The following is a 24,046-nucleotide window of genomic DNA, read 5'->3' as shown; positions in this document are numbered from 1 at the left end:
GTAAGGCATTTGATACGTTCCACATGGGGAATTATTAGTTAAATTGGAAAAGATGGGGATCAATATGAAAAATTGAAAGGTGGATAAGGAACTGGTTAAAGGGGAGACTACAACGGGTCGTACTGAAAGGTGAACTGTCAGGCTGGAGGGAGGTTACTAGTGGAGTTCTCAGGGATCAGTTTTGGGACCAATCTTATTTAATCTTTTTATTACTGACCTTGGCACAAAAGTGGGAATGTGCTAATAAAGTTTGCGGATGACACAAAGCTGGGAGGTATTGCTAATACAGAGAAGGACCGGGATATCATACAGGAAGATCTGGATGACCTTGTAAACTGGAGTAATAGTAATAGGATGAAATTTAATAGTGAAAAGTGCAAGGTCATGCATTTAGGGATTAATAACAAGAATTTTGTTATAAGCTGGGGACACATCAGTTGGAAGTAACAGAGGAGGAGAAGGACCTCGAGTATTGGGTTGATCACAGGATGACTATGAGCCGCCAATGTGATATGGCCGTGAAAAAAGCTAATGCGTCTTGGGATGCATCAGGCGAGGTATTTCCAGTAGAGATAAGGAGGTGTTAGTACCATTTATACAAGGCACTGTGAGACCTCATCTGGAATACTGTGTGCAGTTCTGGTCTCCCATGTTTAAGAAGGATGAATTCAAACTGGAACAGGTACAGAGAAGGGCTACTAGGATGATCCGAGGAATGGAAAACCTGTCTTATGAAAGGAGACTCAAAGAGCTTGGCTTGTTTAGCCTAACCAAAAAGGGCTGAGGGAGATATGATTGCTCTCTATAAATATATCAGAGGGATAAATATCAGGGAGGGAGAGGAATTATTTAAGCTTAGTACCAATGTGGACACAAGAACAAATGGATATAAACTGGCCATCAGGAAGTTTAGACTTGAAATTAGACGAAAGTTTCTAACCATCAGAGGAGTGAAGTTCTGGAACAGCCTTCCAAGGGAGTAGTGGGGGCAAAAGACATATCTGGCTTCAAGACTAAGCTTGATAAGTTTATGGAGGGGATGGTATGATGGGATAGCCTAATTTTGGCAATTAATTGATCTTTGACTATTAGCAGGTAAATATGCCCAATGGTCTGTGATGGGATGTTAGATGGGGTGGGATCTGAGTTACTACAGAGAATTCTTTCCTGGGTGTCTGGCTGGTGAGTTTTGCCCACGGGCTCAGGGTTTAGCTGATTGCCATACTTAGGGTCGGGAAGGAATTTTCCTCCAGGGCAGATTGGCAGAAGCCCTGGGGGTTTTTCACCTTCCTCTGCAGCATGGGGCATGGGTCACTTGCTGGAAGATTCTCTGCACCTTGAAGTCTTTTTAAACCATGACTTGAGGACTTTAGTGGCTCAGGCAAAGGTTTGATACAGGAGTGGGTGGGTGAGATTCTGTGGCCTGCATTGTGCAGGAGGTCAGACTAGATGATCACAATAGTCCCTTCTGACCTTAAAGTCTATGATTCTATAACTTGGCTGTCTGGAAGGAGCCCAAAGGCTGGGTTGTTTTTAAGGGAAATGTGTTTGGTTTCTGTATAACCAGTCAGATATTATAGAAGCTATTTTTGGCTAGCTTGGTGGAACTAAGTATTGGAATAACCACCAGCTTTGGAGATTGTCTGCCCCATTCTTTGCAGTTTTGCCCTAATTAAGCAACCTCAGATTCCCTCGGATCCCGGTCATAGCGACATCTGAGTACTATGAAGCAAGCAGCTTCCTCACCTCTCCAACACCCATTTATGAAAGGCTGTCAGTGTGGCTAAAAAAACACAAACTCAGCTGAGTATACTCAGAGTGAAAAACAAAAACTGGCTCATGAACAGGGCTCCCAAAGGCAGACCTAACATCATCACTACAGTGGATTGACCTGAAAGGTAAACATGGATTTTCTCCACTGCTCTAGACAAGCATATTTGAGTGGATCTGTAGACAACAAATGGCCTTTTTATTGCAATCCACATAAATCAATAGTGTTTCTAAAATAAATCCAGTGCAAGCAATGGCTCCTTTTTGTGTCTGGCCCTTTGGGTAGTGATGTAAATGAACTGCTGGGCCCAGATTCTGTGCTGTGGCATGCCTGCTTTGGTCTGCACTGCTGACAGAAAGTGTTCCTACAGCCAACAAAATGGGCCATGGGAGGACTATCACACTGTAACTGGATCCTCTGGTGACACAGAGCTGGTGCAGGAGTTATACCCATCTCTCCCTGCCGTTGTGATGGGGTCATGACTGGCACATGTAAGAAAGACAACAGTCAGAAAAGGAAATCACACATCTGCTGAGTAAATCCTTTAAATGCAGAATTATTCATTTGCGAAAGGGCTATTATAGCATTCTTTTCTTTGACAAACCACACACACGGCAACTTTGGGGAATACTATTCCTTAGATGCTAACTTCTGCTTACTTGATAATGCAACGTAAGATCTATCATTTGTTTAATGCATGGAAGCATTTGCTGTTCCCCAAAGTGGTAGCGGTTGGTAGCGGTCTTCTGTTTATTGCAATCAATTACTTTCTCTTTTGTAGTTCAATAGCCAATGATTTAGTTAAGGAGAGTACTGCTTTGCAAACTGATGCAATATATACCAGCAATGGCTACAGCTACACAGCTGAGGGCTACTAGAGGGGAAAGTATGTGCCTCGCATAGTGGTACAACTCTATTAATCAAATTTATTCTATCAGATGTATCTCTATAGCTTAGTGCAATGGAGATGCATATCAGATAAACAGTTTCTGCTGTTATCAGTCTACCTCTTAAGACAAAGCACCTTATAATCATTTTATCAACAAACAAGACAAATTCTGTCTGACCTTTCTAGGAGTTCACAGTGGGAGTAAGAAACCTTCCTTCCCTCTTGGCTTGTGTTGGCCAAATTGCAGACTCTGCACTCTCAAGAAAGTGCAAGGACTACATGCACACTACCCACCAGAGGCATATGGTGTCCGAAACGAGGCAGTGAGGGGAGAAGATGGAGCTATGGCTACACCACCACAACATGCTGGGAAGCAGAAGGACTGCAGCAGAGTGCATGCCCCCTCTGTTTACCAGAGAACTTGGAACCCCTCCTGGCAGAATAGGTCAGCTCTGCACAGTTCCTTACTTCATGCTATGTGTAAATTGCACAGTCTAGCATTTAAAGTGAAATTTGTTATCCATATAGTTCCAATTGCACCAATAAAACAGTGCTAGAATTAATCCTGTTGCATCCTACATAGTTGTTTTTTTAAAGATCAAAATGCTAGATTTTTATTATTATCTGACAGCAATACATTTTTGTGTAACTATAACTATAAGCCACAGGAGCACATACTCCTATATCACCTTTAGGCAAATATTCTAAAAGCAATACTAAGGTATCTGCAGTCCTTAGTGGAAAGAACAAGTGCTAATTCTCATATTGATTTAAGGTGATGTAAGACCCAAATTTGCCTGTCCAGTGCTAAGAACAAAGACTTGCACTGATTTCATTGTTTCTAACTCCTGCCCCACTTCTCACTAGAATGCATGCAACACATTATAAATAATTTAGAAGTGTGGCAAAGATTAAACACAAAGTATATTCTATTCTATTAGATATGCAACATGAAACTGAATGTAAACAACTACTGTGAATCACAATCCCTAGCTTCTTTCAGAATTAAGTTACACTGTTGAATCAGCTAATGAGATGGGATACGGAGTCAAGTCATTTCTCTGACATTCATTCATAAACAGCCCAGGCTGGTAAAAATTGAAAGTGATTATTGCTATCGGATGGCTATCCACCAGTGTACACAAAACAAGCAGCTGCTTTCAATTAAGATCCTACAGATTTCCATATCTCACACAACCATGCTTTTCTCCCTCAATGGTATCTTACCTGGCATGAATTGGCAACCTTGCTAGTTTCAGCAGAGTGATTAATGATTGAACAATAATGAGGATCAAACTATACTGATCTGGAAGCTTACGGCATATGGTCCTCATCCCTGTAGTATCTGAGCACCTCATAAACATTAATGAATTTATCAGGGCAATGCCATTGTGAGGAAGGGAAGCATTATTATCCACATTGTACAGATTTGGAGCCACGGCACAGAGAGATTGACTTGCCCAAGGTCACACAGTGAGTCTGTGGCAGTTCCAGTTCAGTGCCTTAACCACAGAAAACCAGCCTGCCATCTTACTTCTAGTACATAGTGTCTCCCAAGTCTAGGTTAGACAATTTGAAGGGGTGATAACAGAAAAGTTTGCACTGCCAATGTTGGACATAAAAACATAAAGGACTTCACTCCTTTATACTATCAGTCATTACCTTTCTTAAAGTCTAAATCCACTTTTAGAGAGAAATAAACATAACGAAGCATTGCAAATCAGCAAATATCATGAGTTGGTTATAGCAAGGATTTCATGAGAATATCGTGGCTCCTGAGGCTTGGAATTCGTTGTTACAAAAAGTTTGCTATGAATAAATTTCATGCATATTAATAGGACTTTCATCTCAGACTTAAATAGTCACTGTGCATTTTAGTTCTTTAGAAAGTTTCTTAACCTAACAAAAATATGGATTAAGACGATCAGGGTATTGCTGGAACAATAAGGGTTTTATTTTATTATTTATGTTTGTTTGTTTTTTTGCTTCTTGTGAATAGGAATAAAGATGAAGAAGTTTAATAAACTATTCTAAATTAAAAATAGGGAATGAACTGTTTTTGTTTTTCTTCATAACATTTTCCTAAAGGCTTTGCAAATGTACAACAATTTTTTAACAAAGTGTTTAAACTTTTACTTTCTTGTAGATAGGAAATGAGTTCATTCAGATACTAATATCAGTGTAACACTATAGAATGATAGAAAGTGGGTGGCTGTGGGAAACAAAAAATATAGCTACCACTTTCCTATCTCTGCAAGGTAATTTGCCTTCATGTTCACAATACTTGGGATTCTAGATTCCTCTCTTGTATTCAGTTTACCAGTAGATAACACTGCAATCCTATTTCATATTAACCTCTAAAGGTATTATTTGAATGAGGTGGATTTTTACAGAGATGTAGCATCCCTTATTAAATACACATATCCTACACTATTCTAAAATACTGGCCCCAAAGTTTATAGTAACTTCCATACGCTGGTGGTTTGGGTCATTATTGTGGAAAGCAATCCCATTTATTTTTAACATGAAAGATGCCCTTAATTTTGATACCAAACCAGGGGCACAACAGAGAAGAAATAAAATAGATTAATAACTTACTTTTTGTAACAACTCCTTCGAGGCGAATAATATTTGGATGGTCAAATTGTCCCATGATACTAGCCTCTCTCAGGAAATCTCTTCTCTGCCTGTCCACATAGCCACCTTTCAAAGTTTTAATGGCAACAGGAATCTCCCGTTTTCCTGGGGTCTTCAGACGTCCACTGCATACTTCTCCAAATTCACCTTAAACCAACAAGAGCAAATACTTTTGTTAACAGACAATTCACATTTTCTAGAGGTCACATTCAATGATCATAATAGTTCTATTTGGGCTTAGAATTTAGGACTCTATGAATGTAAGGACAAAGTCAGAAAGGCTAAGGCACAAAATGAGTTACACCTAGCAAGGGACATAAAAGACAATAAGAATAGATTCTATAAATACATTAAGAACAAGAGAAAGACAAAGGAAACATAGGTCTTCTACTTAGTGGGGAAGGAGAGCTAATATCTGATGACATCTAGAAGGCTGAGGTGTTTAATGCCTATTTTGATTCAGTCTTCACTAAAAAGGTTAATGGTGACCTGACCAGGATACTCAACACAATTAATATTAACAACACAAGGTAAGGAACGCAAGCCAATATAGGAAAAGAACAGGTTTAAGAATATTTAGATAAGTTAGATGTATTCAAGTTGGCAAGGCCTGATGAAATTCATTCTAAGTTACTTAAGGAATTAGCTGAAGCAATCTCCAACCCATTGGCAACTATCTTTGAGAACTCATAGAGGGTGGGTGAGGTCCCAGAGGACTGGGGAAGGGCAAACATAGTACCTTTCTTTAAAAAGGGGAACAAAAGAGGAACCAGGGAATTATAGACTGGTTAGCCTAACTTTGATACCTGGAAAGGTACAGGAACAAATTATTAAACAATCAATTTGTAAGCAGCTAGAGGATAATAGGGTTATAAGAAATGGATTTGTCAAAAACAAATCATGGCAAGCCAACCGAATTTCTTCTTTGACAGGGTTATAGGCCAAGTGGGTAGGGGAGAACCAGTAGAAGTGATATATCTTCATTTTAGTAAGGATTTTGATACTGTCTCACAGGACATTCTCAATTCATAAGCACACTAGGGAAATGTGGTCTATATGAAATTACTGTAAGGTAGGTTCACAACTGGTTGAAAAACTATACTCAAAGGGTAGTTATTAATAGTTTGCTGCCACATTGAGAGTGTGTATCTAATGGGGTCAGTCTCAAGTCCAGTACAATTCAATATTTTCCCTAATAACTTGGATAATAGAGTGGGGTATATGCTTATAAAATTTGGATATGACACCAAGTTGGAAAGGGTTGCAAGCACTTTCAAAGATAGGATTAAAATTAAAAATGATCTTGACAAATTAGAGAATTGGTCTGAAATCAACAAGATGAAATTCAATAAAGAAAAGTGCAAAGTACTACACTTAGGAGAGAAATATCAAATGCAAACTACAAAATAGGGAATAATTGACTAGGTGGTCGTATTGCTGAAAAGGATCTGGGGGTTATAGTGGATCACAAATTAAATATGAGTGAACAATTTGATGCAGTTGCAAAAAAGGTTGACATAGTTCTGCGGTGTATTAACCGAAGTGTCATAGGTCAGACATGAGAGGCAATTGTCTCACTCTACTTGGCACTGCTGAGGCCTCAACTGAAGTACTGTGTCCAATTCTGGGTACCACACTTTAGGAAAGATGTGAAGAAACTGGAGAAAGTCCAGAGGAGAGCAACAAAAATAATAAAAGGTTTAGAAAACCTGACCTATGCGAAAAGGTCATAAAAACTGGGCATGTTTAGTTTTGAGAAAAGAAGATGAGGGGGGACCTGATAACAGTCTTCTGATATGTTAAGAGCCGTTATAAAGAGGATGGGGATCATTTGTTCTCTGCATCCTCTGGAGGCAGGACAAGAAGTAATGGTCTTAATCTGCAGGAAGGATTTAGGTTATATTAGGAAAAAAAAATCTAACTATAAGGTTAATTAAGCTCTGGAATAGGCTTCCAAAGGAGGTTGTGGAATTCTCAGCACTGGGTGTTTTTAAGAGAAGGTTTGACAAACATCTGTCAGGGATAGACTAGATTTACCTGGTCCTGCCTCAGTGTAAGGGGCTGGACTAGATTACCTCTTGGGAGCCCTTCCAGCTCTACATTTCTATTATTCTGTCTCTGTATAGTTTAGAGAGAGAGAGAATGCCTGTATAGGTTAGACAGCCTTAATGCTTTTTCTTTTATGTTAAAAAAGCTATTTTGAAAAAATATATATGTTTTTGTGTTAAGCTAATCCATAAGAATTTACTCTGACCAACTGAAATAGGAGCACACAGTTATTTCAGAAACATGTTTATTTTCTAGAGCTGAACTATCATACAGTTATTGAGAAATAATGGATGGGATGGTTGGGGGTGATGCTAATGAAATTCATGACTTTCACCAGAGTCCAGGAAACATGGTACATCCAGCACTTCTTCAAAGCAAATATAGTCAAGTTAAATTTCTATCAATATTGATCTATAAGTAATAGAAGAATTACACTTTTGCTCTTATAGACAAAGCATGTGACTTCCACAATGTGAATGATCTCCACTGGGTTATCTGGGCCTCTATACAAGGATGACTTATGCTTCGGGGCATGAGATAAGGCATTAAAGGATAGATTTGAATTAGAATGATAAAATATACATTTTGAGGGACATCCTGTGTCAAAGCCTTTGAGTGCTGGACACAATACAATAAATAAAATAAACAGATATTACACGTCATTATATGCTATGCTATGCTATGACAATGTCAGGGTTGCATGATTAAACATTCTCTAACCAGTAAGCATACAATTCTGTCATGGAGGTCATGTATTCTGTGACTATCTGGGACTTCCCTGACTACTTCTGGTAAATTCCAGAATACCAAAGCTACAGTCATATCCTGTTTGGATTCTCAGACATAACAGAAAACCGTATATAGTAAAATTTATGGCAGAAATTATATTTCTATGTATTACAGAAGGGATCCAGTGTCAAATAATGAAATGGTGGCTTTTCTGTTACTTGTGATCCCACTAGATAACCCAGTTCAGTAAGTGGTCTCAGGATTGATGTTATCAATGCATACAGTATACTGGGATCTCCATATCTGTTTTTCTGTTGTGTTTTAGGTGTGTTCCTCGCTTTTTTAAAAAGTATTTTTCAGTTGGATCTCTCATTTGATGATACATTAGTTTACTAAAGATACCGCAAACTAAATTTCTCCATTGTCATAACAAGCGCTTGCTTCCCTAGACAATGTCATGCAAATACAAAATCAAAACTAATATTTTCCATTAACAAGAAGAGAAGATAAAGTTTTCACTTGAAAAGGAAAGAGAGAATTGTGTTTCACTGCGCATTCCACATAGCTTGTGTACTTTAAAGAGAGTTTAACTGATTGTTTAGACTAGACTAAAAATAGTTGCCACTGTGCACCACTGCAATTATTAACCTAAGAGAGCCCCAAGAAGGTTTTTCCTGAAAAAAATATTATAGCTGGGTTTTTTGTTGTTTTTGTGTTTTAGACATACTGTATATATGTCTTGTTGTGTAAGCATATTGAGTTAAATTCATCTCTCATGTAACTCCTTTGACTTCAAAGGAGTTGAATTACACCAGAGAATTGAGCTTATTGACTGGTTTAAATGGAAACAGTGTTTATTCACCAGAATATAGTGCCTTAAAAGGAAAACAAACAAACAGAACACCTTTCCGTGTTCAGCCGCAAGCCTACATATTGATGTAAGTTTATGGTTACTTTGACTTTTTTTTACTAAATTTTTAATCTTATAAAGTTACTTGGAAAATTAAATTGAGTCTTTCACTTTCTATAATATTTAGCTAATGGAACTTTGTAAATTATTTGCAATGAAACTTAAACCCACTTAAATTTATGCAGCATATGGGGCATGGTGGAGATTGTGCCAGGGAGAGAGAGGACATGGTCAGAGGTTGCAGTGCTCCAGCAGTACCTGGCCAGCTTAATGGCCCCAGGGGTTGTTACAAACCAGGGTAACTTAGAGGAGTTTTGAGTCTGTTCTAAAGTATCAAAGGGCTGAACTGACCTCCCAGAAGTCCCATGGATCTGGAAGTCAAAAGTGGCCACCTTCTCTTCTCTCGCTCTGGTCGTGCACTGAACATTAGAGCAGGGCAGGAAACTGTTTTCTCATGGGAAAATATTCACAATTTGGAAATTTCTTCTCATCCAGAATAAGGATGAAAAGTTGAAATCTTGAAAATTTTCACAAGTCATCAAACAAACAAAAATTTCAGCTTGGGTCAGTCAAAATATTTCAATAATTTCTAAACACTTCACTTCAGTTCCAACCTTTTTCTAGTTATTTATTTTATTTTTTTCACTATAATTAGTAAACTAATTCCTAAATAAAAGTCTTGTCCAACTGAGAAACCAACATTTTTCATTTAGAAAATGTCATAACAGGATGTTTAACCAATTTTGACACCTTTTTTCCGCAACATTCTCTCAAGTCAAGAAATTGATGAAAACTACTATTTTTTCTATGAACAATATTTGGTTTTCACAGATCAACTTTTTTCAGGGGGAAGACATTTCATCAAAAATTCCAGACCAGCTTCACTGAGAGTAATTTAGATGGTCTCAAGGATTAAGTCAGTTGTTCCTCTCAGCTTCTCAGTTTGCCCACCTCTATACCCATGTCATTTCTCAGAAAACTTGACAATTACAATCTTGAGTCACTTTCAAGTATTAGGTGTGAAATCTGTATTACCATATTAGCCACATGGTCATCTGTTGCATTCATATAAGGATATGAATATTTGCTCAGGAGCAGTAATATGAATGTTTGCCTCATTTCTGGCAATACCCATTGTAAACCAACAGTTAAAGCGCCACTACCACCAAACACACTCATGCACACACGAGAGATCTGCACAACTGGGATTTTTTAAAATGATTTCCTCAGAAAATTTTAGAAATTTCTCTTCAGAAGTACAAAACTCAAAGACCTCTATGCAGATATATGCAGACACATTTTCTATCTGCTCTGTGAGATTTGCATCTATGTATCCGGAGACACAAAATGTTTGGGGCTCTGTACCAACCATTATGTGTTTTGCCAGTCCTTGCTATAAACATGATTTGGTTCAGTGATTCAGTGTCAACTCAATGGTCATGTCCCATCTGATATCTAACAAACAACTGAATTTTGAGTAGTGGTGCTTCCAGTCTCCCCATTCCATATGGTGATTTTACTGAAAGCCTACCATAGGTAATAGCATGAGATATAGGGTGATGCTGTGTGGGAATTTTTCATCAGAAAGTTTTTCCAACGAAAAATGCCCTTTTCACAAAATTGAAATTTTCCATGCGGAAGTTTCAGTTTTGCTGAAAAATCTGCGGGGACAATTGAAAGGATGGTTCCATGGCAGCCTGTCTGGAAGGCACCAGTCAATTTCAGGCAGAAAGTGAAACAGACTAAAGCTTTCCAGGAGGGCTGCTGAGGCTGAGCACTCTGACTTCTTGCCTCCTGCGCTTTCGCCCTCCCTGTCTGTCATCCACTTCTGGGGCTGAAGAGGCAGGCAGCCCAGATGTGCAGCCTCCCTTCAACTACTGCAGCTAGAGAGGCAGAGCACTGGGGCACTCACGCAAGCTCAGGGGCTGGAGAGGTTGAGCACCCCAGCTCTCTGTGTCTTCTGTTCCTACAGCTGTGAGGGATTTGTGAGACTAAGCACTGTGAGGGACCATAACCCCCCCTCCTTATACTCGTAGCTTTCCGTCCATATAGAGCCTTGTCTAGCCACTGCCTTTGGGAGTTTGCTATCACTGTCACGAATACTGCATCGGGACCCTGATTGAAATAGTAATCAAATCAGTCCCTGCTGCAGAACCCTGACATTAATATAAGCCTCTGTGATTTTGACATATAATATTGTAACAATTAAATGCTTTTAGCTTTATTGTTTCACAGGCCCATATATCCAGGCCTCAGGCTTTAGCTAAAATTAATGCAAGCTAAATAATGTAAAATAAAAGCCATGGGTTTATTTCTCAAATAAACTTGTTTATCAGTATACCAGGCACTGGGTGGGGAGGAAACTAGATATGAAGAAACAGGGTATAGAACACTGACAAAAGAGGAACTAGGAGGGGAACAAGGGATCACTCCCCCCGCCCCGGCTTGTTAGATATAGCTTGGCCATTATTTTATAGTTAGATAAGCTTTGTAATTGTTTTTACAGGCCCTATGTTCGGACTTTGGGCTCTAACAGACCAGGTGCTAAATAAAACATTTTGTTTGTTGGAAACTGAGGACTGCGCATGAAATTATCAGCATATTAAGCACTAGGGCATAAAAAAAGAACTGGGGTGTAATGAAAACTAGGTATAAAGAAATGAAGTATGAAGCACTAACAAAAGAGGAACTCGGCGGGGGCAAAGGGTCACTTGAGTGCCAGCCCAGCTTTAAGCAAAATATAGCATGATAATTACTGCTTGCTTACGGTAACTGCAAGGTGGGGGTATCAAATAACCAGCTCAATCACTCCCAGAATGCATGATATATGCAATATTCCAATAGCTTTTGCAATATGTATTTGCAATCAAGGGGTCATAAGACAGTCAGTATAGTTGCAAAAGAAACAATAACTGGAAATACCCCAAACTGAACTTACAGTAAATAACCTGCTGATCTGTAATATTACTTACCAAAAGAGGCAAATAACTTGTGTAACCTATATGACGTTTTGCGGTTTTAACCTTTATAAGCTTGGTAAAATTTGTAAGGGACAGAGCGGCTTATCTTTTGCATAAGGTTACGCCGTTTCTCCCTGTGTGCACACTTGTAATCTTGTTATAACCATAAAGGTGCCTCAGGCTGTCTGATCCAAAATCAACTGGGTGGTGGTCTTTTCCCGACAGCACCCCAGCTCTCCAGAAGCCAGGCTAAAAGACTCTTGTCAATTTCACTTCCTGCTCAAGGAAGCCAAAACATTCCATTTCAGGAGAACTGAAGTGGAATTTTTCCTGAAATCCCTTCCCACAAAAGATATTGCAGTTTTGACTCTGGTTTGGACATTTTTTTTTAAATGTGAAATTTTTCATGGGAAGAGATTTCCATTTTCTAGCCATCTCTAATACAGGGAAATGAAGCGAAGTCATCAATTAGAACAGATAGAGAATGATGGAAGAACCAGTGGTGGCAAATATGGGTTAGTGAAATAAGCATCATTATAAAAGTCTCAGATGGCCCTAATAATCACTCTGCTGGATTCAAAGGTTCACTCCTGAAGAAAAAAGACTCTATGGACAAACTAGGTTGGTATCCCATGCTCTGTATTCATTTAGTCTTAGATTTCTAAAACGTTCCATGATAAACATTTCTGCAGTAAGTTCATAACTTTTAGCAAATTATAATAGCAAAGGCAAAGCAACTACTATTGAAGAGATTTTAGCTTCAGATTTTGTTTACTATAGGAATGAATGTAGTAGTTAAAGCAGTACCTGTTATAACCCTAGCTGAACTCCCCCTGCTGGATGCTCACCAGTCTGCAGTGTTTGGAACCAACCCCTGGATCCCGCATGCTCTTGGGGTTGCTGCGTCTGGGCAGTCTCAGCACTGTCTGTGGGAATCCAGGCATGCTCTCCGGGTGGAGGTTCTCTGTCTAGACTCGCTATCTGAGAGATGAGGTTCCACAGTCCAACTGCCTAATCCTTGAAACAAAAGGCCTCCCCCACAATAGCTCTTAAGTATGCCCAGAGTTCTACTGAAGCTGTGGCCCCTCTAGATTACTATTTCTCCCTTTGTGGTTTAATGACTGTTAAAGCAAATAATACAGAGACTTTGCCAGAGGACTTTCTAAACCAATCGCACTCTACTCATGGACAGACATAAGAGATATACAGATCTACGGGGGAAAAAAAACCTGCATGCAAATCCCCATCTCAGTTTCTTCACCACTCCTAAGAGTCCTTTGAGTGTGAGTTAATGACTTTCCAAGGATTCCAGGATTCTTCCTCTCTGCATTCTCCTCCTGCATAGCCTCCTGTTCTGGTTCTGCTCTTCCACCCAACCTTTCAGTCCCCTCTCTCAGATGACTCCCCCAGCTCATTGTCCTAGTATGCTTCCATTTTAGTGGAAGACCCTCCAAGGTAAAACCTCTTGAGTGGTCTCCAACGTTAATCTTCTGCTAAGACCTTCTGAAATCCCATATGGGGGTAAAAAGGAAAAAGTGAAGGTACAGTGCAGTTTACAGTCAAAACAGTATTCACAAAACAAAATAGGGTATTTAGTTTGACACAGAGATATGTTCATAACTGTCTGCAGATTATAACAGTTAAGGTAAAGCAGCTGCTGTTTAAGACAATATGTTTAGCTCAAGAGATTTTGTTTATGACAGGAATGAATGTAATAATCAGAGCAGTACTCTCTAAACATACTACTGAAAATTTAAAAGTCTCACTACCTTGGATGGTGAAGATTGGTGAATGGGGAGATGAGGTGTTTAATCAAGGAAAATTCCCAGTAAAAAAAATGATAAAATGAGTCACTCTGGGAAATTTTACATTTATTCTCTACAGCATCACCACCAACTTAATGACTGTAAACTGGTGGTTACATTCCAGCAATAGGTATAATTTTGAGAATGAAATTAATTATTCTACTTTGCTACTAGCACAGGTTTGCACTGCATTCCTTTTATTTTTCCCACTGTCTCTGATCAAGTTTTATTACTGTTTAATTTGATGTTACACACTCTTGGCTTCAAACCTTTTAAAAGCTCTCATTGTATTAAACAGTCGATGGTGTCTCCTACTTGTTGCTTTCAGTCAAGCATCACACTGATCACTGATGTGTTCGTATATTTCTTTACTACCTCTCACTAATTTGATCCATCTTCTCACTGCTATGTAGTCCTTTCGGGTGACTTGATTGTGACTCTCTTTCATGTTGAATTCTCTGCACTGTCCTAAGTGTTATAAAGTCCCTGTATATCTTACCTCCTCGTGACACTGCTTGCAATATCATCCATTTTCTCTCCACACACAAAGTCCCGAATTCTCAAGCATCTTAAGGCTCCTTCACAACACGCTGCCAGTGTAAAGTACCTTAAAGCGTGTGTATGCTGGCAAAGGAATGTAAAGAGGTCTTAGAATAATTGAGATTCATACCCAGAGGCACATGTAGTGGTGGGTCAAGAGGCTGCAAGGCCAGATAAGACAAGGTGAAAAAGCTGGGGAGTGTGCACAGTGCATTCCTCTTTTTCTTACATGCTCAGGCAGGTTCCAGTCAGAAAACAGCCCCTATGCCCCTCTATGTGAAAGTATCAGAGGGGTAGCTGTGTTAGTCTGGATATGTAAAAGCAGCAGAGAGTCCTGTGGCACCTTATAGACTAGCAGACGTTTTGGAGCATGAGCTTTCGTGGGTGAATACCCACTTCGTCAGTATTCACCCACGAAAGCTCATGCTCCAAAACGTCTGTTAGTCTATAAGGTGCCACAGGACTCTCTGCTGCTTCTGTGTGAAAGGACTACTAGTCACACCACGGAAGATGGAAAGGGGGTGTAGCCATGATGCTGCTCCTTCTGTACTCAGCCAGAAGAGACTGGATAGAGAGAATGGGGAGCGCTCTGCCCCAGCCTAAGGAATGATGCAATGGACACCCTTCCCCTACATTCAGGAGCATTCCAGAAGACATTCTGATTCTCTTCAGCTCGGTGCCTCCCAGTGAGCTGATCTTTATCCTATTGTTTTTGTTGTTAGGAAAAGTGCTGAATTTTGAACTTCTCATAGAGAGTGCTATATTAGGGAAAGGCACCTATTCCTACCCAGCTCATGTATTCCTATTATATTCTGATCTGCCATCTGGTCTCCCACATCCCCATTTAAATGCCTAATGACTAGCACCAGTTCAATGGGTTTTTGCTGCATTTGGTGGTAACATTTCATAGTTTTAGCAGTAGCAGCTGTATTTGTTCCTATGCACTGACCCAATGTGGTAACCCTGTACTGGCTGCTAGAGTGGCAAGCATTTGGATAAGCCTATTTTACTTTAAACAAAAGATAACATCTTTGTTGACAAGTTGAAAGAGAGGACTGCATGGTTTGTACAGAACAAGTTTCTGGACTGCTCAATTAACTTCTTTCTGCCAACTGTACAATAGGGAAAGTCAGTTTTACGTCACTAAAACAAGAATTATTTGCACATAATTAAAGCTGAACAGTTAGTGAACTCTGCAGTTTTCTCTAGTTATCAGCAGCTTTCCCCTGAGCAAGAAAAGATGCCGACTTCACTGATGTCTGGCTCTTAGCTTCTATTTATTACACACATACACAAGTCACTGCTTCAGGGTCAACATTTCTCCTGTTTAGCTAAAGTCTTCAAACTTGAGCAATCAGACTTAGATCTAGGAAAAGCATGATTCTAATCCTGTTGGAGAATATTTTTTCCTTTGGTTTTTACAGTCATTTAATATTCTCTCTTACCTAAATAAAAGTCTAAAAAATTGGTCTCTTGTCAAAGAGCCCAAGAACTGAATGGCCATGGAAACTGAAATCTCCTCTCACCTGTAGAGGTGATGCATGCAGAATGATGTAAAAACATTGGTCAGAGGAGAGTAGCGAGTAGTGTTGCTTCCCATGCTTTATAAGTTCTGTGGATAGTGTGTCATCTGACATCTTTCATAAGTACATAATTAATTTAAAAATACTTAAATATCAGGAGCTGTTATCCATAAGGCATGAATGAATTTTATTATTTTGAATGTTTTAGTTTCCACTCTATACAAGTAACTACAGACAAATACCAGATAAAGCAAATGGAAATTTTGGTGTATTGGCTGTATAGCTTTCTGCAGTATATTTGATCTGGCTGAAATTGTGTTATTTATGTATCTGCCCTAGTTGCGCAGGTTTGAAGAGAAGGATTCATATTTATCGTCTGAGCAGCAGCTGTTGCTGCCTGCTAAGGGATGAGTGGAATGACTTAGCAAGCTCTTTAGCAAAGTCAACCTTATTTATTGTAACTAAACTGGGTGTGAAAATATCTTGATAATATAAATTTTCATGCAAATAAAATCCTTCCTGGTCTTAATATGGTGCATGGAGTCAGCATAGCAAGAGCCAATAAGAATTATTTCTCTAGTATCTAGGGCTAGATTGGGTTGCCCACATGAGTGATGAGGGGTGCCATATGCAAGGAAACAACCCTGCCCATTTCATGATTCAAGTGCCGGTCCCAAGCCTGGATCAAAAAGGAGGAGGTTTGGTTGATGGAGTGGCTTCCCGTCACCGTAAAAAAAAAAAAAATTCTAGCTACAAAAACTACTCACATACACCAAAAATCACGGCCTGAGGAGGATGGAAAGCGTTCAGATGCACATATGACTGTGGATGATCAAATCCACTGGGAAGTCACCCACTCAGTGGTCCAAATCCTGACAGCCAAAAAGAGTACATTCATAACTACCTGGAATGTATGAATTCTAAATAGTCCAAGAAAATTAGCGTAGGTCATTAAAGAAATGAACAGATATAAAATTTACATCCTAGGACTTTGTGAGGATAGATGGAAAGATCAAGGTACGGTAACATCTGGAGAAAAAACAATGCTATATTCAGGGAGAAACATGAAAGAGGTGTAAGAATCATCATGAATAGCTCTGCAAAGAAATCACTTATGAATTGGCAGCCAATATCAGATAAGTTACTGGTAGCTAGATTCCACTCTCGGCACATTAGGTGCACCATAGTTAAGGCATATGCTCCAACAAACAATGCAGATGAAGAGGATAAAGAGAGATTCTATACAGAATTGAATGATGTAATGAAAGAGATACCGAACCATGATCTTGTCCTGGTTATGGGAGATTTTAATGTCCAGACCAGAAATGAAAGAAGAGGTAGGGAAACAGTCATCGGCCCACATACAGCTGGAACAACGACAGACCATGGCACAAGACTTCTTAAATTTTGTGCCAAAAACAACCTTGGCATCTGCAATTCTTTCTTCCAACATAAAAACATACACAAAAAGACACGGATTTCACCAGATGGCCGTACACAAAATGAGATTGACTATATCTGTGTTAGTCAAAGATGGAAAACATTAGTGTTAGACACAAGAATATTCAGAGGAGCAGATATAAGGAGCAATCACTATTTGCTGAAAGCAGACGTCAAATTAAAGTTTAAAGCGCTTAAAAAGAAAGAACACAGACTCAGAATATTCCATACACAGAAACTATAAGATTGTAGATTACGAAAAGAGTGCCAGATAGAGGTCAAGAAAGGTTTGAGGCCCTTAAAGATCTTGAAGAAAACAAAATGGAAAAATACTGGGAAAAATACTGCTAGAAGAAGCTGAAAAGATAATTGGCAGAAAGAGAGGAAGCAATAAAGAACAGCAGATCTCAGAAGAAACATGGAAAATTATAGACAAAAGAAGAAAACAAAAGGCTTTATTACTACACCATGCAACTGAGGAAACAAAACAGGAACCTTGAAAAAGCAGTAAAGAAACAATGCAAAAAAGATAAGCAAAACTGGATAGAAAGTAAGAAGCTAGTGAAGCTGGCTAAAAAAGCAGAGGAAAGAAATGATACAAGAACAATCTACACAATCCTGAAACAATTAACAGGATATGGATCACAATTCAGAAGTGTCCCAGTTAAAGGGAAACAAGGAGAAATTTTGAAAACACAGGAGGAACAAAAAAATAGATGGGTGGAACACTTCAAAGAAGTGCTAAACCAACCAAAACCAATTACAAGATTGGAATTTAACAATGATAAAAGACTAGACCTAGATATAGATATATCTGAGATAAAAATTGACAAAGTAAAAAAAGCATTGCAGAAGCTGAAAAACAACAAGACATCTGGTTTGGACGGCATTCATCCTGAGGTGCTTAAATATGGAGGTGAAGACGGAGAATCAGTCATCTGTTCGCTGTGCAACATAATATGGACGGAGGAGAAAGTGCCAGAAGAATGGACCCTTCGTATCATAATCAAGTTACCAAAGAAAGGTGATCTAAACAATTGTTCAAACTGCAGGGGAGTAACACATCTATCTGTCACGTGAAAAGTATTAGCAGCAGTCCTCCTGAACAGAATGAAAAGAAAGATGGATACCATCTTATGTGAACAACAATCTGGATTTAGACAAGGGAGATCGTGCACAGGCACTGTATTCACCCTGAGACGGATTACTGACAACACAATTGAATTCCAAGGCAGTCTTGCCATCAATTTTGTGGACTCAAAGGGCATTTGATAGTGTAAACAGAGAAACAATGTGGAAAATTGTGGAATAATATGGAATTCCAACAAAATTAATTAATATTATGAAGGCATTCTACGCCAACTCAAAATGCAGCATTAAAATGGAAAATAGATGGAGTAAGCCATTCAGCATCAAAACAAGAGTTTGGTAGGGGTGTGTCCTGTCTTCTTTTTTGTTTATGCTAGTCATTGACTCTGAATTAAAACAATGTGACAGTGATACATATAGCCTAAAATGGAACAATTCAAGGCTATTTGATCTAGACTTTGCTGATGACATTGCTCTTATCAGTGAGGATGCCAAAGGACTACAAAAATGCACAAACCAAGTAAAAGAAGTAATGAAGAAGATAGGTTTGAGACACAATGCAAAGAAATGTAAAGTCATGTTAATGGGGACTATAGGGACAGAATCAAAATTAAAGAAGAGAAACTGGAGAAGGTGGACAAGATGGTACTAGTTCCAAGGAAATAATAGGAAGAATTGGGAAAGCAAACGCTGCATTTGGAAGACTCAGAAACATCTGGCAACTCAAAAACATCTCCCTGAAGACAAAACTGAATGTGTACAAAGCATTGTGTGTGTACATATGTACAAAGTTATTGACATCACAACATATAGCAGTGAGACATGGCAACTTAGCCAAGAAAGATGTGCAAAAGCTGGATGCATTTCATCACAAAAGTCTGAGACGAATATTGGGAATAATATATAGAAATAGGAATACGAATGAAGAAGCCAGAAAAATTACTGGACAAGGAACCCTCTCACAAATAATCTACAAAAGAAGACATCAGTGGCTGAGACGTGCTGAGAATGGAAAAAGAATGCTTACCAAATACGCCCTTGAACGGAAGCCAGAAAATGCCAGAAGAAAGAGAGGAAGACCAAAAATAACATGGAAACAAACAGTTCTGTATGACATCAAGCCCCTCAACACGAAATGGGAAGAATTGCAGAGAAGGGCAGTTGACAGGAAAAGATGGCAACTGTGGGTAGCCCAATGTGCAGCAAAGCATGGGATGGACTAAGGTCTAAGGTAAACTGGGTGTGAAAATATCTTGATAATATCAACTTTCCTGCAAATAAAATCCTGCCTGGTCTTAATATGGTGCATGGAGTCAGCCTAGCAAGAGCCAATACGTATTATTTCTCTGTTACCTATGGCTAGATTGTGGTTGCCTAGGTGAGTGAGCAGGGGTGCTATATGCAAGGAAATGACCCCGCTCATTTCATGATTCAGTGAGAGAAAATCACGGTAATAGTCTCTCTCTATTGAACCTTTGCTTCCTTTGGGGAACATGTCACTTAGAAAGGAGAGGAGGTGATAACTTCCCCCACCCTTCCTCACTGGCCCAGGAACAGAGACAGTGCACCAGGAAGGGAGGGGAGATTCTGTTATATCCTAATGAACAGTGCAGATTCTGTAACTCTATCTATACCAAAAAGCCCTGGGAGATCTTGTTCCTCCTGAGACACAGTCTGAGGAAAACAATAGATAATATACATGTGAGCAGATGCTTCAGAGTCTTCATCCAGTCCTGTATTGGACAGACACAGGCTGGTGTGTCCTCAAAACCTGGGTGTTATCCCTCCGGGAACAAACTCAGAACATCTGCTTCATAAATTTTGACTGCTGTCCCTACTCCTTCATACATTCCAACATAGCCTAGTGAGGTTCTTCTTAGGCTGCAGCTGTAGGATGTTGCTGCTGTTACTGGTGTTCCATTATTCATTAAAGGATCAGTTCATTTTCTCCTCCCTTATCTCTTTTTCAGAGGGGATTAATAAATTACTCATAACTCATGATGATATATATGAGCAGGTGCCATTATCAATGTGCTCTACAACAAAGTCTACATATTATGTAGAGTCTAACCCATTCCCTTCCTGGAGTTTGGCTTTATTAGCAATAAGATATAATGAAATTCAGCTGAAGCCTTCTCCCCAAGCTTGGCGGTTCCTCAGGTTGGTACATCAGGACTGTTCAAATCACACCTTAGAGCCACTTTTTTCTTCTTTCTGAGTTTGCTTGCTTCACTAAGTCAGCAGAACCCACTTACATCTTTCCTATTGAAATTAACATGTGCTAAAAGGCAAACACTTCCAGGCTTTTTAAATACTGTACTGTAGGGAGCAATCCAGTTTTGTCAAGACAATGGATAATATAACCTCTGTGGTCTAATGCTATGACCCAAATTGTGCCCAAAGATGATGATGTGCAACTCTGCAAACTTCACATATGAGGACAGAACTTCCATCCTAAAGTTCTATCATCATTCCTAGCACCAGCTGCTTTCAGAAGGAGGACTTGGAGGATTTGCTTTAATTTCAGGCTGTTTCACTTTGAAGAGCCATCAGAAAGTGCTCTGAAGATAAGTCCTAGTGCAATTTAGCTCTTCTGGATGCTTCACAGATCCTTCATCCCTCCTTCAAAACAAAGAGGCTGGGAAAAAAGATTCTGGAAGTTTAAATCTGCTACTACCTTTCTTAGGGCAATAGTCTGGTGTGTTGAGCTTTAGGAAGAGGCTCATTCAGAAATGAAAACAATCAAAACACATAGCAAACTCACTGCGCCTTTTATACAGTATTAGGGAACAGAATTCTTATCCAGTGATGGCTGTCTTATACACACAAGGTGCTCTCTCATCTTTGGTTTTCAAAAATTATGCAAAAATAAAACAAATTGGCTGTTTTTGTTGTGGAAAAATCTACTGAACTTGATTGTCATTGGCTAGTTGTTAGAATATGTAATCATAAATATTCAAGGATTATGTTCACATTCTGTTAAATGTACTGCTTTGCGTTTGCTGCTGTTGCTGTATGTTGAGGGGAAGACAAGTTGTAAAGTTATTTTTAATCCCTCCCACTCTTCTTGGATTTCACTGGTTTATATTGCCTTTCTTGGGAGTGGGCATGACTGTGCCTCTTTCCATCCTAACCCCTTAATATCTGTGTTATTATTTTCTAAAACTTTCTTCTTTCAGGCTGAATTTTTCCATGTTTTGTGTCTACTAGAATAATTTTTTCAATATTTTATTTTATTGAGAATATGAGCACAAATAATTCAGGCAATATTGATTGGAGACTGAAAAAAATACTTCTCCCAGTTAAATATATATCCGTCTGTGTGTGAGGTTTTTTTTAAACAGTACCAAAATGGCTGAGGTACCAAAATGGCTGGGGTAGAAAATTTAAATTTGACATGGAAGTGTAGCCCTTGCTGAGGAACAGATGGTTTTGTGAATATTGATCTTGATTTACTGAATTATGACCTCTTGAAACCTGCCCTCCCAAGTATCCACAAGATTTGGATTTAAAAGCACTTTTTAGTAACCCTCAGAGAAAAGCATGGCTGTGACTTACCTACACACTTATTTACTTTTGAGTATGTCTACATTCAGTGGTTCTTATCCCGTGGGCCACTTGTGGCCCAATCAGCACATAGCTGTAGCCCATTTCACATCCTCAGGCCCATACAGGTAGTATATATATATTGGGTGGATGCAGCCCATATAACATAAAAAGCTACATATGTAGAACCACTCACCTGCACTGCAAAAAAAATGTGTTCTTAACTTGGGCTAGACCAGGGTTTCTCAAACAGGAGTCACTGCTTGTGTAGGGAAAGCCCCTGGCTCCGGACCAACGGGAGCTGCTGGAAGTGGTGCGGACCGGGGGACTTACTGGCTGCTGCTTCCAGCAGCTCCCATTGGCCCGGAGCAGCGATCCACAGCCAGTGGGAGCTGCTATCGGCCGGACCTGCAGACGGGACAAGTAAACAAACCAGCCCGGCATGCCTGGGGCTTTCCCTACACAAGCGGCGACCCGTTTGAGAAACCCTGGGCTAGACATCTTGGGTTAATATATCAGTGAAGACACAACAACTCAGCAGCTCAAGTTAAAGCCTGTGGGGAGCTTGGGTTTGAATTTGAGCTGCTAATGAGGTAAAAGCCGAGTTGCTGTGTCTTCACTGGGATCTGAGTTACTACAGAGAATTCTTTCCTGGGTGCTGGCTGGTGAGTCTTGCCTACATGCTCAGAGTTTAACTGAAAGCCATATTTGGGGTCAGGAAAAGACGGTTACTCACCTTTGTAACTGTTGTTCTTTGAGATGTGTTGCTCATATCCATTCCAGTTAGGTGTGTGCGCACCGCATGCACGTTCGTCGGAAGACTTTTTTACCCTAGCAACACTCGGCAGGTCGGCTGGGCGCCCCCTGGAGTGGCGCCGCGAATATGGCACGGATAACCCAGCTACCTGGCCACCCTTCATCTTCTTTTGGACGGCTACTCGACAGGGGAAGGAGGGGAGTGTGAATGGATATGAGACACATCTCGAAGAACAACGTTACAAAGTGAGTAACCATCTTTTCTTCTTCGAATGATTGCTCATATCATTCAGTAGGTGCATTCCCAAGCCTTACTGTAGCGGAGAGGGTCGGAGTGAGATGGGCACGTGCAGAACCGTGAGCCAAGGCTGCATCATCTCTAGACTGTTGGACCAGAGCATAGTGTGAAGCAAAGGTGTGGACCGATGACAGTCGTGGCCAACATATCTCCTGATAGGGCATGGTTAGCAGGAATGTGGTGATGAAGCCTAAGCTCTGGTTAGAATGTGCGTGAGATGCCCACGGACATAGCCCGGTCATAGCATGGATGCGTATGAGCCGTTACCAAAGGATCCTCTAGGAGACTGGTACTTCTCGTTCAGCGACTGCGACGAACAGCTGGGGATTTCAGAGGGCTTTGTCCACTCGATATAAAAAGACGCCGTATGGACATCTAAGGAGTAAACTGCGCTCCATTGAGAAGAGTGAGTCAGAAGAGACTGGGAGAAGATGTCTGTTAGTATGGAAGGCTGACATTAACTTAGGGAGGAATGCCGGATAGTGCAACTGTCCTGTCCTGTGAAAGACAGTATACGGGGTCCACCGTAAGCACTCGAAGTTCGGAAGACCTTCTGGCGATGTAATGGCACAGAGACTGTCTTCCACGAAGGTCCAGAGTGAGCAAGTCACCATGTCAAATGGGGATGATAAGTGCTTAGGCTAATTGAGGTCCCAGGTGGGGCAGGCGGCATACTGGGGGGTAGAGGCGCTCCAGGCCTTAAGAAAATCTAGTAACCAAGGTGTGGAAAACACAGATGGTCCACTTTCTCAGATGGAATGTGGAGATGCGCCAGTGCACCCTCAGAGAAGATAATGCCAGGCCTGTTGCTATAGAGACCAAGGTAGTCCAAAACAGCGGGATCGAGACCTCAGAAGGAGTAAATTCTGTGTTTACTACACCGCAGGAGAGAACTTTCCACTTGCAGGTACGTGACCGAGTGGAGGCTTGCTACTTAGGAGAATATGCTGTACCGGACGAACAGTGTAACTCTTGTTCAGCCATGCAGAGCACAGCGTGAGGTGAAGGCCTGGAGGTCTGGGTGGCACGGTAACTGGATGCCATGAGGTGAGCAGTGGGTACAGTGTATGCCTGCTGGGCCACGCTGCGCAATCGGATTAGATG

General features: G+C 40.2%; 1 protein-coding gene across 3 annotated transcripts in view; it reads right to left on the bottom strand.

Moving 5' to 3' along the window:
* The window catches only part of EPHA6 (EPH receptor A6), a 900,076-nt gene that overhangs the window by 177,198 nt on the left and 698,832 nt on the right, over positions 1 to 24,046 (bottom strand). For all 3 annotated transcript variants that reach the window (XM_075072813.1, XM_075072800.1, XM_075072802.1), the window contains one exon: positions 5,259 to 5,444. In XM_075072813.1, the coding sequence (XP_074928914.1) occupies positions 5,259 to 5,444 (186 nt within the window). The remainder of the gene's footprint in view (positions 1 to 5,258; positions 5,445 to 24,046) is intronic.

This window comes from Chelonoidis abingdonii, chromosome 1 (assembly GCF_003597395.2).
Source record: "Chelonoidis abingdonii isolate Lonesome George chromosome 1, CheloAbing_2.0, whole genome shotgun sequence".
Taxonomy (NCBI): Eukaryota; Metazoa; Chordata; order Testudines; family Testudinidae; genus Chelonoidis; species Chelonoidis abingdonii.
The sequence above is the reverse complement of the archived record's forward strand: the minus strand, read 5'-3'. Positions and strand labels throughout refer to the sequence as shown.